We start from the raw sequence: 13,568 nt of genomic DNA, 5'->3' as shown, positions 1-13,568 counted from the left end.
ACGCACCGATAACAGTGTAGAATTCTGTAACAGGCAATTCGAAGGGTACTTAGCCGAAAATGGAATTAGTTTTGAACGCACACACGCGTACACCCCAGAAGAGAACGGTGTGTGTGAACGTTTTAACCGAACGGCATTAGATGCAGTTAAAGCTATGCTTAATGATGGTAAAATGGGAAAAGAATGGTGGGCAGAAGCTCTTGGCTGTTTCGTACGTACGTGGAACAGAGTATGTCATAAAAGCAACTGAACCCCATATGAAATGTTCCTAACTAGAAAACCCAGTATTTTTTATTTTATAATATTTGGTTGTAAAGCCTATGTTTGCATGCCAGAACAGATTAGAAATAAATTACAAATGAGGTGCAAAGAAGGAATCATGGTAGGATATGCAAAGGAAACTAGGTGTTATAGGATATGGCTGGCAGAAGAACGCAGATTAATAGAAACCTGTAATGTGAAGTTCGATGAAAAACTGAACGCAGCAAATGGCATCCTGGAACAGAAATCAAAACCTAAATTTAAAAGACTAGAAAAATCTGAGCTATTAGCAGAATCAGATGAAGAACAGGAAATTTCTAGAGAAGAAATAAAATTGTCAGATGACGAATCTACTCCGAAAGAAGTATTAGACTTAAATTGGCAAAGAAAAGCACTTAAAAGGCCAGATGGAACACCTACAGACATATATTATTATGTAGAGAGAACAGACACCCGTTTTAGATCTTATAATGATATTGAAAAGTATTGTGAGGCAAGAAATATTAAATTTGAAAAAGATAAGTTTGATTTTAGTGGAAAAAACGAATACTCGGGGAAAGTTAATTTTGTAGAACAGGAGACTAGCTCCGTGTCTGAAGAGGCAAATTCCGTAGAAATTGTTATCCCACAAAATTTTAAAGAAGCACGAAAATCAATAAATGCCAAAGAATGGGATAAGGCAATGAAAGAAGAAATTGACACAATGAAGAAAAGAAAGGTTTGGGAATTAGTCGAAAAGCCAGAAAATAAAACTATGCTAGGAAACAAATGGGTCTATACGCTAAAAAGAAATGAAAAGAATCAAGTGGTTAGATACAAAGCACGTTTAGTAGCACAGGGATTCAGGCAGAAAAGAGGTGAAGATTTTGATGATGTTTACAGTCCTGTAGTAAATTTTTCAATCATAAGAATATTTTTCACTATCCTGGTATGTTTATATGGATGGACTAATTGTCAGTTAGATGTAAAGAACGCATATTTATATGCAAACCTAAATGAGAAAATATATATGACCCAACCAGAGGGATTTATCGAAGAGGAAAATAAAGTGTGTTTATTACACAAGGCCATTTACGGTCTACATCAAAGCGGCCGTGAATGGTTTTATGAATTTGAAAGTACTTTAGAAAATCTACATTTTAAGAAAATACAATGATGTAATTGTGTTTATAAGGGTTCAAATGTAATTCTCTTGTTATATGTAGATGATATTGTGATTTTTAGTAAAGATCAATATAGTATAGATAAAGTAATTTCACAGCTGAGTAAGTTTTTTTATCTTAAAGTATTAGGCAAAACTAAAACGTTACTTGGAATTGAATTCTTAGAGAATGAGAATGGGGTTTTTATACATCAGCAAAAATATATCGAAGAAATTTTTGAAAAATTTAAACATTTCCAGATACCAATAACTTCACTTCCTATAGCTAAAGGCACTATTCTTACAAAATTAGATTGTCCATTGTGATACTTCTTTGGCAAAATGAAGCAACTCCAATGATGGAACACAGCAATAACTTTTATTTAACAGTAAAAAAAATGGCGACATACAAACAAGAAGAGAAAACATATTCTAACATTTAAAAATAAATTACATTCTTCGTGCGAGAGTCGCATGTGGCACTCGAGTCTGGTTTCAAATATTGCCATTCACAAATACCTTAATGTTCATCTATTTAAATTATTTAAACTACAAGATTTTAATACTATTTAAAGCTGTTACACCATCTACAAGTGCAGAAATTGCGGAAATGCATACATTACCCTTTAAAAAACTGTTAGAATGTTTAGTTTTTGTAGCTAACAGGACAAGGCTTGATATTACATATGCAGTGAATATCTTATCACAATTTCAGGAGAATCCTGGAATTAGGCATTTGGAAGCATTGTTGAAATTGCTTAGTTATCTCAATAGTACTAAATTATATAAGTTAAACTTATCGAGGATTAAACATCTAAATTTATATTGTTATTCAGATGCTGATTATACAAGTAATAGAGATGACCACGTGTCCATGGGAGGATTTATATTTAGATGAAGTACCGGTAATTTGGAAAAGTGTTAAACAAAAATGTGTAAGTTTATCAACCATGGAAGCGGAGTATATCGCCTTATCTGAAGCAGCGAAGGAATTAATGTGGACGAAAAATGTCTTACAAGATGAAATTTTAAAGTTTAATTTAAGAGAGTGTAAACTATTTTGTGATAACAAGTCTGCCATTGATTTTTCTAGATCGCCAATAGAAAATCACCGAACTAAGCACATAGACGTAAAATATTTTGTTAGAAGACTAGTAAATGATGGAGTGTTTGACCTTGAATTTATCACCAGTAAATTAAATACTGCGGACTTATTTACAAAAGCAGCGTCTGCTGTTAATTTAAGGAAGTTTTGTTTAGATGTTTTCAGTGTTTAAAGACAATAAATGTTTTCGTATAATAGAATTGAACTATGAACTTCTGTAATTCTGTGCAAGTTTTGTTTTTGTCTTTGTATGAGGAAAAGAGGGCCATTTGTTGGCTTTAGTTTTGCACATGCAAATTTTGATCGGAGGTCGATCGGCGGTAAGCTAACGTGGTTGCCGCTGATTGGCCGATGACATCAAGATCGGCGGGTTGGCCGAGTATTATATATATGTACGCCGGTATCGGCAAATGTTCTTGTTCTCTTGTGTGATTATCAGTTAGCATAATGCTAGTTTGCTTTCAATCAAATGATTTTAAATGTGAAGGCTACAGTGTTAGCTCTTTTATTTTATTTACGGAATAAAGCATGAATTTTATTTAGATTAGTCTTAGCTTTATTTAAGGGAAGCAAAATATGCTTTGCCTTTATCACCACTGCCAACATAAAAGGATAAATTTATTGAGAAAAATATTGTACAATTTAGAAGAGGCTTTTGTACCTTATTGGACTTCCTATAGCCTAAATTCAAGAGAAGTGGTAATGCCTAAAAGTATACAAGTTATGTATGATATTCTTAAGCGTAATTGTCCATATATGTTACTTCTGGGCCTCTAGACCCTGTACATGTATAAACTATCAAGACTGGTCTTATAAATGCTGGATCAGGGATATATCTGGCAACTTGGCAAGCCTGTAATGTGTGTGGACCTGATGAAAGCATTTCGATGAAATTTTGATGTGTATGGATAAGCACTGTCTTGCTGGTAAGTGCTTATTGAAAGCTCTGGTCTGAGAGGCAATAAATACATGTAGTCTCAAGAAGTCTTACCACAGATTTGTTAATGCTGCCTAACATATTTGTTGCTATGGTAGGTAAATGAAACTTCATATGAAGCTACTCTAATTAAAAGAAAGAACATTATGGATGTTGACATAGATATATTTTTCCAAATTGCATTTCCTAGTACGATATATAGATTCTGTGTTTGAATTTTTTCCTCTTTTTGTGTATGTCATTATCTGAATCATTTGTGTTCATTCAGAATCATTTGTGTGAGGGACATAGTCTTCTTCACCCAAGGAATTGAATTTGCTTATAATTACTTATAGTAAATTGTTTTCTAAATATTTTCCCGAGTTCTTTATCTGCTAATGGTCTTTTGTACTTACATCTTACTCCTTTAAGAGAGGATGTAAATTACCATTTGCATTGCTCATGCTATGGGAAAATATTGCATAAACATTTACATGAAAAATTAAAAACAGGAAAATCAGATTTACTACATTTACTACCATATTTGCACATAAAAAAGACACAATTTCAACTAAGATGAAAATAAATTGTTAACATATTCCTCACTATGTACTGATGTGCGACTGGCCGTTAGATGATATCGCCATATTATGGGCCAATCTATAATCTGTTTTAAATATGTTAAATTACTACTAAGGGTCTCCACATTCAAACATAACTATTGTCAACTCCCAAAGTGAACCTGAATTCATCACCAAGAATTATATGCTTTCAATTCATAGCAGTTCCAGTTTTGTGTTCATAACGTCATTGTAAATGATGCTGACAGTGGCTGCCTCCTGGTGGCTGAATGGGTGTGGTGACGCCAAATATCCTGCTGCAAATGCTGGAAAATTGTTCAATCCAAGACAGGATTCTGTAATAAAGATACTACTTACTGTTGGATGATGGACAGTGAAATTCTAAGAGTCGTTTATTTTTACCAAAAAAAATTATCTGTACTTATAGTCTGTTTGAGCCATATGAAGCCTCTTTGCTGTGATACATGTCATATTTGTGTAATACCTTTTCATCATGACCACAGAATTGCCAGGCTAGATGGCTTTCTTAGAAATACCCAATCCTATTTCTTCCAGGCCGGTAATGTTTCCCCCCTCTCAAAATGTGTTAACTGGGTAAAATGTCGTTGACTGTATTATAGATGTATGCCAAACAGTTAGAAATCTCAAGAAATGAAAAATCAGTACATTAGATAAAATTAGTTTCTGAAATTTTTTTATAGGCAAATGAAAGTAAGTTTTATATTACCTCTGGTGATAGGGCTCCATTGTGCAGTTATAGCAAAATTGCTATCACATAATTATCTGTTTAAGATATAATTGCATGCTAAGTTTTGCAAGAATACGACATTTCTTTGTTGTGGGGAATGCGTTAATGAAGATAAATTGATGTGCATGAGAATTGATGCTGTCCAAGACCTATTATTTCTTTCTAATTGAATTAAGGTCAAATGTTTATTCATTCCAATTGCATACTTAAATAAATTCAGGAGTACCATATTAATGACATATCTTCTTAACTTACTTTTATTGATTTTTGTCTTTGTAGCCAGAATTGGTTATTGAGAAACTGAGATCAACTGCAAAACTAGAAATGGAAACTGCTACTAAATTGTCTACAATCAATTTAAGCAAGCTGAATGCAACAAATGCTGAAATTGTTCAACAGTTAAAAGGTATATATGAAATCCTGCATAACAGTGTCATTATTGAATTTTGATTATTGATAATTTAAAGAGTGTATGAAAGTATGAGTATGATTTCAGACAATATATTGCTGTTCTTTTAAAATGTTGATTTTATCATGTGATATATGATAGACAAGCATGTATATACAGTATATACATATATGTGTTAATATGCCATTTCGTAGCACGTTGCAAAAATTAAATAATCCACTCAAAATCAGATCAGAAAGCAGATTTTGTACTGAGTATAAAAAATATTCATATGCATATTACCAAAGGTTATTGCAGGCATACATGTAAGGCTAAATATGTAGTAGTAATATAGATATATGAATGTTATGTTGATACATTGCAAGATATGCACATGGAAAAAACACATGTTAAATGAAAATGTAAGGTTTGTTTTTATTTTAGACATAACAAAAAGCTGTCTTTTCTACTCATGAAGATAGATGATAAAGAGATATTAAACTGTGGAAACAAGTTCAGATAGACAGTACTTGTACTAGAGAAGCAGGTGATAATATTGACCGTGATGATTTTGCAGTGTTATAAGGAAATAGTTTGATTAATTTGTTAGATGAACATACTAGTAGCTTCCATTAGCAAGCACTTGGAATCCATAAAGCTATGGTTCAATATGTTTTTACATAGTAGACAGCATCTCCTTATTTTAGTCAACTTCCTCTACTGCTATCATCTTCTAGTGCCACAATAACATTTACATTTCACACCACACCTATAGCAGGGTTTCCACTAGAGATTAAACAGAATTTCACTACCTTTCCTTTTCAGTACTAGTGGCCGGACACTGGTAGTTCGTCCAGAGTTTGATTCTAGGAGAGCGAGCTGCCTACTTCGACATTTTCATGGTTTTCCCCATGTGTAATGAGGTTTCGAGCCAGTTTCGCTTAAAATATTCTCCACAAAGGCATCTCTCCCCATAGGCAGTTAGTCCTTGAGTTGCTTTGCATTAATCACTAAACCTTACGTAATCTTTTCGGTACTGTGTAGATGTAAAAGGAATGCAAATTTTCCAGCATTCTCCCTCACAAATCTGAAAAGAGAATAACATGAAAAAAAAAAATATATTCATTAGTGAAAATTCATAGCTTAGGTTGATTCATATATTTTTTCTATGTTTGTCCGTACTGGGTTTTTTAATAAAATATCACCTTGTATTTCTGCCATTCAGATACATATTTAGATTTAATTTCATCTTCATTTTATAATTTAATGAAAATTAGTGTGTTTTATTTTAAAATGACAAGCTGGATTCTTTACTAAATGCTATGCAATTTGGTTAATATTTTATTACATGGCTAGTTCCACTACCTTTTCCAAGAAACTAAGTTCTGTTAATAGCAAGTGCTTCTTTGAAGCTTTGGTTAATAATCTGTGTTCTGCTTCACTGCCTGATAGTGCTACAATTCTGTGCTTGTGCAATTTGTAAGAAATCAGACACACTGCTAAGATGAAGCTATAGCCACTAAGAAATTTTCTGTCCAGTCTGTGTTTACATAACATTTAAGATTTTCATTTGTTTTTAAAAAGTTATTGTTACGTATAATGTGGATACAAGGTATTGTAGCACTGGTTTTGTTTAAACTCAGGGAAAATATTTTGGATTACTGTAAAATTGACTAAAAGTCTACTTACAGAATTTTCAGTGTCATGTTATGTTAGATGTAACTAAATAAATCAAAGATCCTATTAAAGATAAAGATTGATATTTGTTTTTGCTCTCACTTTCATTTTCTTCGGGGACATCTGAAGATTTGCAAAGTTTGCAGTTAGAGTGAAATAGCAATGCTCTAAAATAGCATTTTTTAAACTGTGGATCTCGAGCCCCCTGGGGATCGCAGGACATGCAGCAGGGTGTCGCCAAAAATTTAGTAGTTTTGATATTTTTTTTTAATTATTATAATAATTTTACAATTATCAAATATTTTTACACAATGTACCTGAAAATAGTTAAAGATAAGACAATACAGGCAAAGGGAAAAAAGAAAATGTTTCAACGCGTTCTTTTTATAATAGAAATATTCATTTTATTTGCTTTGCACATGACGCTGTCATTTCGTCTGTTACTTATTTAAAATTTTCATATTGTTATCTGTCTTAAAATTAGAAAGTAAAGTTAATGACCTAAAACTGCAATAGTATATTACAGTATAAGTGAAAAAATTGACAGTTTCACATACACGCGTGTGTTGGATTTGCAAAATGTATATGGGGTCCCACAAAATTTTCGTAAATATTATGGGATCCTGGGGGTCACGAAAACATCTCGGTGATAAAAAGGGGTCACGAGTGAAAAAAAGTTTAAGAAACCCTGCTATTAACTTACATTCTTGCATACCATATTTGGCCAAATGTTCTTTTATGTATTGAGCTTGGTTAATTGATACATTTTATTTTTTTTCCAATATTGATAGTTAAACACAATTTAATTTACCCAAGTCCCTTATTTCAGAATTTTTGCTAAAAGACTTTTAATGTGTATCACTGAAGATTTTCATTTAGTTAGAATAATCAAATCATCAATATATGTAGTAATTATGATGCATCATCTTTTCTGTACATGAATACAATTTCTAATTAAAAGTTTTTTTTTTTTTTTTTCATTTTTCTAATTAAAAGTTTCTGTCAAATTTCATCAGGTTTTAGGTTTTACATCTGTCCTGTTTTGACTCCTTAAATTGGCTTTTTTTTTTTTTTTTTTTTTTTTTTATCATACTGCCTCTGTTGTCAAAAGTTATGAAATCGTGTAGTTGGAGCATTACAATTTCATCACTTTCTCCAGTCAAGTAAGTTGTTTGAAGATTCGTGTGGTTTATCTTTAAATCATACTCAGCAGCCAAAACAAGGAGTATGCGTATAGAATTATAATGAAGTACAGGTGAAAAAGTTTCCATTCAGTAAACTGTGTACTTCAGCAAGCATCCTTTGGCAGCAAGTCTGGCTTGTATTGATTAACAATGCCTTCCACTTTTTACTTTACTCAGAACACCCATTTGTAACCTAAAACATTTTGATTTCTGTAAGGTTGGTTAATTCTGAGGTAATGTTTTTCGTTAAGGAATTATATTCATTTATCATAGCTGTTCAATCTGAACTAATGTAAAGAATCGTCCATTTTTCTGCATGAGGTTACGACAAAGCTTCTTCAAAACTTTCTGGAGCTAAGAAACCTTAAAAGTTGATGAGAGCTGTAGATACTATTTTTCCTTATGCTTCCTGGGGTAACATATTTTATGTTAACAAATCAGTTGTTATGGTTTTGATCTTTACTCTAATTTGTTCTTCCCATATACCTAACCAGAAATCAAATTAGCTTTGAGTGTATTTAAGTTGTGGTTTTTAAATCTTAAAAGGAGAGAGCTTCTGGAACTCTTGCCTGCTGTTAATTTTTTGCCAGCTATATTTAAGTGGTATTTTGGCTTTGGCATTCTCCTAAGCCAGTGCTTTAAACTTACTCACTAGTAAAATAACTGAGCCAGCTTATTCTATTGGATGTGTAGTGTTAGACTACGTTATCAGTGTTTGAATCTATTTATCTGCTACTGTTTAATTTAAACAGCCACAAGTGGTGATTTGTCTGTAGCACAAGTTGTGCCCTTATGTTCAGTTCAGACTAAAAATTTTTTTAAAAAAAAAAAAAAAAAAAAAAAAGGTTATTTTAAATCCTCTTAAATACTTTTTGATTATTTAAGAAATAGTGATAACTTGCTGTGTTGTCTATTAGAATCTGCAGGACTTAACCTCAGTTCCAGTTATTATAAGCAACCCTATAACCCTATAAGCTATAAAGTAGTAAAATATTTAATAGTTCACCCAGTATTTCAGAATCTAATTCCTATAGTTCTATCTACTGTTTCAAGGAAATTGGTTAAATAATTCTGCATTATTTTGTTCACTTTCATATTTTTAGGAATCAACAGATTCATAAGACTTAATTTTATTCAGTTTATTAAGTCTTGCTTTTCAGCTTTTTAAACTGATGACTTTCATGTAATTTCATCCATGCTTCATGCAAAGTTCCACGCTTTTTTATGTGTACTACCTTAGACGATATATATACTAAAAGCAATAATTGTTAAAGCTTTCTGATTTTTTTAACCCATTTTTTATGTTCAACTTTCAAGTTCAGCTTTGAAAGTTTTTGGCTTTATAATTTGCTCATTCCTGACTTCCCAAAGTTCTGACCAGATTAAAATCATTTCTACTTGGAAATAGCTATAGCCACCTATTGCTAATTCAAATGCGAATTTTATCTAAATTGTTAATTTGTCCAGTGGAGTTTATCATTTTGATTTTCTAATGTCAAGAAAGGCAAGGGAAAGAAAATTGTTTCACTTGCCTTGCTTTTCATCAATAACATGGTTGTTTCGTTTAATTCCAAGATAGAAATCTCTTTGAGTTCTGGATCCATAACCTTGCTTATGTTGATACATAACAGCACATGCTTATACAGAACACAGGATTAGTGAATAACATAAAGGGTGTTCCAACAAAAATGCCAGATTTAATATGCCTGCAAAAATACTTTATTTTTAGAAAATGTGAATATTTTTACATACTTACAATGGACAAATGTTCCAATTTAAGAATGTTGATTTTGATTTTACCTGGCAAGACTAGCATTTTATCACTATGTGTTCATTTTGCAGCTTCATTGCAGCTTAGTCAACTTGAAGCACAATGCAAAGGAACAGTGAGATTTGATGGGGAAAACTCATTTATAGTGAATAGTAAGTGTTATGCACAGTCTGTTAGAAAGTTTTGTGCAGTTTGTTGGTGTGAAAATGCACCTAATGAACAGCAAATTGCAGATTAATAAAGAAATTTGAGAACACAAGTTCGTTACTATAGGCATTAAATCACAATGCTCTCGATCCAGCAGGTTTGTTGAAAACATTGCTATTATGTATGACAGTGTTATTTATTGCAAGTCCCAAAGAATCCAAACTTAAAGAGGAAACGGAATGTGTCATTAAGTCACGTCGATAGGCAGATATGTGAGAAAGTGATTTCGAAGTAAGAAAATTAAAAGATTTTGATAATGAAACATTGAGTTTGATGATTCCTGATTTAAACATTTTCTCAACATGACAAATTTTTCCACTTTTACTAAAAAACTATTGTTTTAAAGATGTGAACTATTTTAAGAAGAATGAAGATGATGTTCTAAGGATGAAATGTGTGTTAAGTGTGTTTGAAAAGACGTATCCAGATGATATTCTAGAAAACATGCTCAGGCAGTATAAGAAAGTGCATTTAAAAGACTTAACCAGACAATGTTTAAAAAGACATATGTATGAATATAAATTCAGATGGACTCATCCAGACATTGTTGAAGAAGAGATTTCACAACGGTGACGACTGAGGAAAAACTCAGTGAAATTTAAAATTCTCTTTTTCTTCCTTTTTAAAGATTCCCAAGATCATGATCTTTTTCCCAGCACACTAGGAAGCATGCCATCAGAATAGATGAGCATGTGTGGGATGTCATCTTTCACAACTGACAGATGGTGTTGCTTGCTGTCTGATAGAATTTATCTTTGTGGAAAAATGCACCGCCATGACAAAAGATACATAAGGTGTTAAAAAGGTGAATGTTGTTACCAAAATGAAGTCTTTTTTTTTAAAATTTAATTTAATTTATTTATTTTTCCTTATTTTGACAGTTTTCCTGTAAGTATTCATCTCCCTGTCATCCATTTTCATAGTTTGTAAAAAATTGTCTATATCCCCATTAAATCTTCAAGTTAAAATGTTAAATGGACTAGGGCATCCATTTTCCCTTAGACATTAAATTCTTCAGCATTAATGAAGTGAAGCTTTCAGATGTCAAGGCAAGATAAGTGATTATCTCCCCATATTAATATGAATTGGAATTCTATTAAAGAACTTTTCTTAACTCATAGAGAAGCAGATTTCATAGCAAGTACACATAAATATGCATGTGTATGTGTGTATATTAAGAGTGTATAAGTTTCCCCCCCCCATTTCTTTCTGATTTGTGTGAAGATATTTTTGCATAAGCAACTGACCTATCTATTTGCAGTATTGTAATTATTTATTGTTATCTTTTAGACCGAATACATGGACAGCAGTTTAAACGTGAGTTTGATGAAAGCACTCGTTGTTTGGAAGAGCTAATAAAATCAATGAATGCTGAAATTAAGGAGAAAACAGCCTTAATATTATTACTGGAGCAGAGTGAAATTTATTACGATACCCAAAGGGGTGAAGCTAAAATTGTTGCAAATGTAAGTTTTTGTTTTATTTTTATTTTATATAGCATATTTACTTTTATAGTCTCCCCCACACTTTTTTTTTTTTTTTTTTTTTTTTTCTTCTAATTTTATTGTCTGATAATCGAGAAGAAAAATGATGCAAATAACTTACTTCCTGAAGGATGCAATTACAAGACCATAACAAATTGAAATGTTCATGGATAAAGTACTAAAAATACTATACTAAGTACTATAATATGGCAGCTTTCACAATATTATTTAATAAAAGACACATTCTAATAAGAATACACAGTAAGATTAACTTTACAATATCTGAAAGATATCTTCATTTATAATTCCATGTATTTTGAATCTTGGTCACTAAACCTCAAATCATTCAAGTTACATCGTTCCAACCTTTTTACATTGTGCATGAGCAGAAAAAAAAGTCACATTGTTCCTACTTTCAAATAATTTTAGCAAAGTATCTAAACCACATTTGATGTTTTATCACTTTCAACAAATATGCCAAATTACAAAAAGTGCCAATATATAAATTCACGTATATCTTCAGAATCTTGCTGTTTTCTGACAGGCACACAGTCGACAGGATAATGGGTAAGAATTGATTTTTTCTCCTTAAGTTTAAATGTGGGAGCAATTAATTTTTTTAATTATTAATGTTAATTTACATGTATGTTGTTTTTAGGCATATAAGAATTTTGGTGCTAGAGTGAAAACTTTGCAAAAAAAATTGGAAGAACTCACAGCAACATTTCCTAGTCCAATACCTTCTCCTTGTCCAGATGCTCCATCTCCAACCACATCAGATCAAGAACTGGAACTGAATCTCCCTAATGATAAAGATAAATCAAGTTTGTATTAAAGCTTATCATTTAACTCTACTGATTTACTGTCAGGGATTCATTGCTCTGTACTGAAATACTATTAATTAAACCTTGCTTAATGAACACCTCACATAATGAGTGTTTCGCATAACAATTATGCCCTTAACAAGCCGTGTTTTGCAGAATGAATGATGTGGAGATACTGTGACTTCACATGCAGGATCTGGCCTGCATCCTGGCTATTAGTCTGTATTTAATGCTTTAGTTATTTTTTTATTTATATATTATTTATATATTTAGTTATTTTATTGTATTTAATGCTTTAGTTTAACATTAAGTTAGCACCTTAATGTTGCTTTTGAAAGTTGTATTCAGACGCATTACTTTTTTTTTTTTTCTGCGAAGTTTAAGCTTGCTTAATATTTGTCTCCAAAGAAAATGTCACAAGAAGAGAGAAACGGGATTTGAACCTCAGACCGAACTACCAGTGTTTAGCGACTTGCTGCTGGTGGGCCAAGAATTTTTATGGAATAGTTATGTATTCTTGATGTTACTGAAAGATTACTTCTGGTATGGATCGGTGAGAAACAGATACAAGTATTTATTAATAAGAAATGTCAGGGTAATTTAGTGCTTACGAAGATGTTTACAAGCTCCCTCATTGTGCAAAAGAATTTGATAAAATTTTTATTGAGGTTAATGTTTTTGTTTTAGAATAAGATTTATTTTTTAAGATAGGAATTCTGATTTTGAAAAATTGGGAATATCTTCTCCTAGAAAATGTTATTTTGTTCTTTTCAAGTGGAGGCTTCTAGGATTGTCAGTTTGAGACTAGCATTATTATTATGCTGAACTTGAAGGATTTAATGAGATTTGGTTTTTAGAAATTTTGGGCAGCTATCAGTTCTAAAAAATAATGCATTGCATAAGAAAGCTTCATACTGAGATACTTTTAACCATTTATGACTTCTTTTATACTCTGGATAATAATTTTAAAATAAAATGTCCCAGTCAGGGTTTCTATTAAATCATTCATTACATGTGATTTTTTTAATTATCTTCTCATCTCAAGAGATGAATCTTTAACAAAATTAAAGCTTGTAGCTATGGTAGATATTTCTAACATTAAAGAAATAAGAATTAAAAGTTTTAGCACAGAATTTGCATTTTTAAACCATTCACTGTAGACAGAATTTGCATTCTTAAACCATTCACCATTCATTCTGAGAGTTCTCAGAAGTTGCTGGCGGTTTTCGATGACATTCATAGATAAATTTCAAGGTCTGTCTTTATGCCTGTAAAATTTTT

The 13,568-nt window shown here is 31.7% G+C and overlaps 1 protein-coding gene across 4 annotated transcripts in view; it reads left to right on the top strand.

Moving 5' to 3' along the window:
• The window catches only part of LOC118198004 (uncharacterized), a 72,926-nt gene that overhangs the window by 40,808 nt on the left and 18,550 nt on the right, over window positions 1–13,568 (top strand). For all 4 annotated transcript variants that reach the window (XM_085819519.1, XM_085819516.1, XM_085819518.1 and 1 more), the window contains 3 exons: window positions 5,032–5,158; window positions 11,270–11,445; window positions 12,122–12,287. In XM_085819519.1, coding sequence (XP_085675645.1) covers window positions 5,032–5,158; window positions 11,270–11,445; window positions 12,122–12,287 — 469 coding nt within the window. The remainder of the gene's footprint in view (window positions 1–5,031; window positions 5,159–11,269; window positions 11,446–12,121; window positions 12,288–13,568) is intronic.

Source organism: Stegodyphus dumicola, chromosome 6 (assembly GCF_044657685.1).
Source record: "Stegodyphus dumicola isolate Sdum_Otavi_A_Nest chromosome 6, ASM4465768v1".
NCBI classification, from domain to species: Eukaryota; Metazoa; Arthropoda; class Arachnida; order Araneae; family Eresidae; genus Stegodyphus; species Stegodyphus dumicola.
This window is presented reverse-complemented; position numbering and strand designations above follow the sequence as displayed.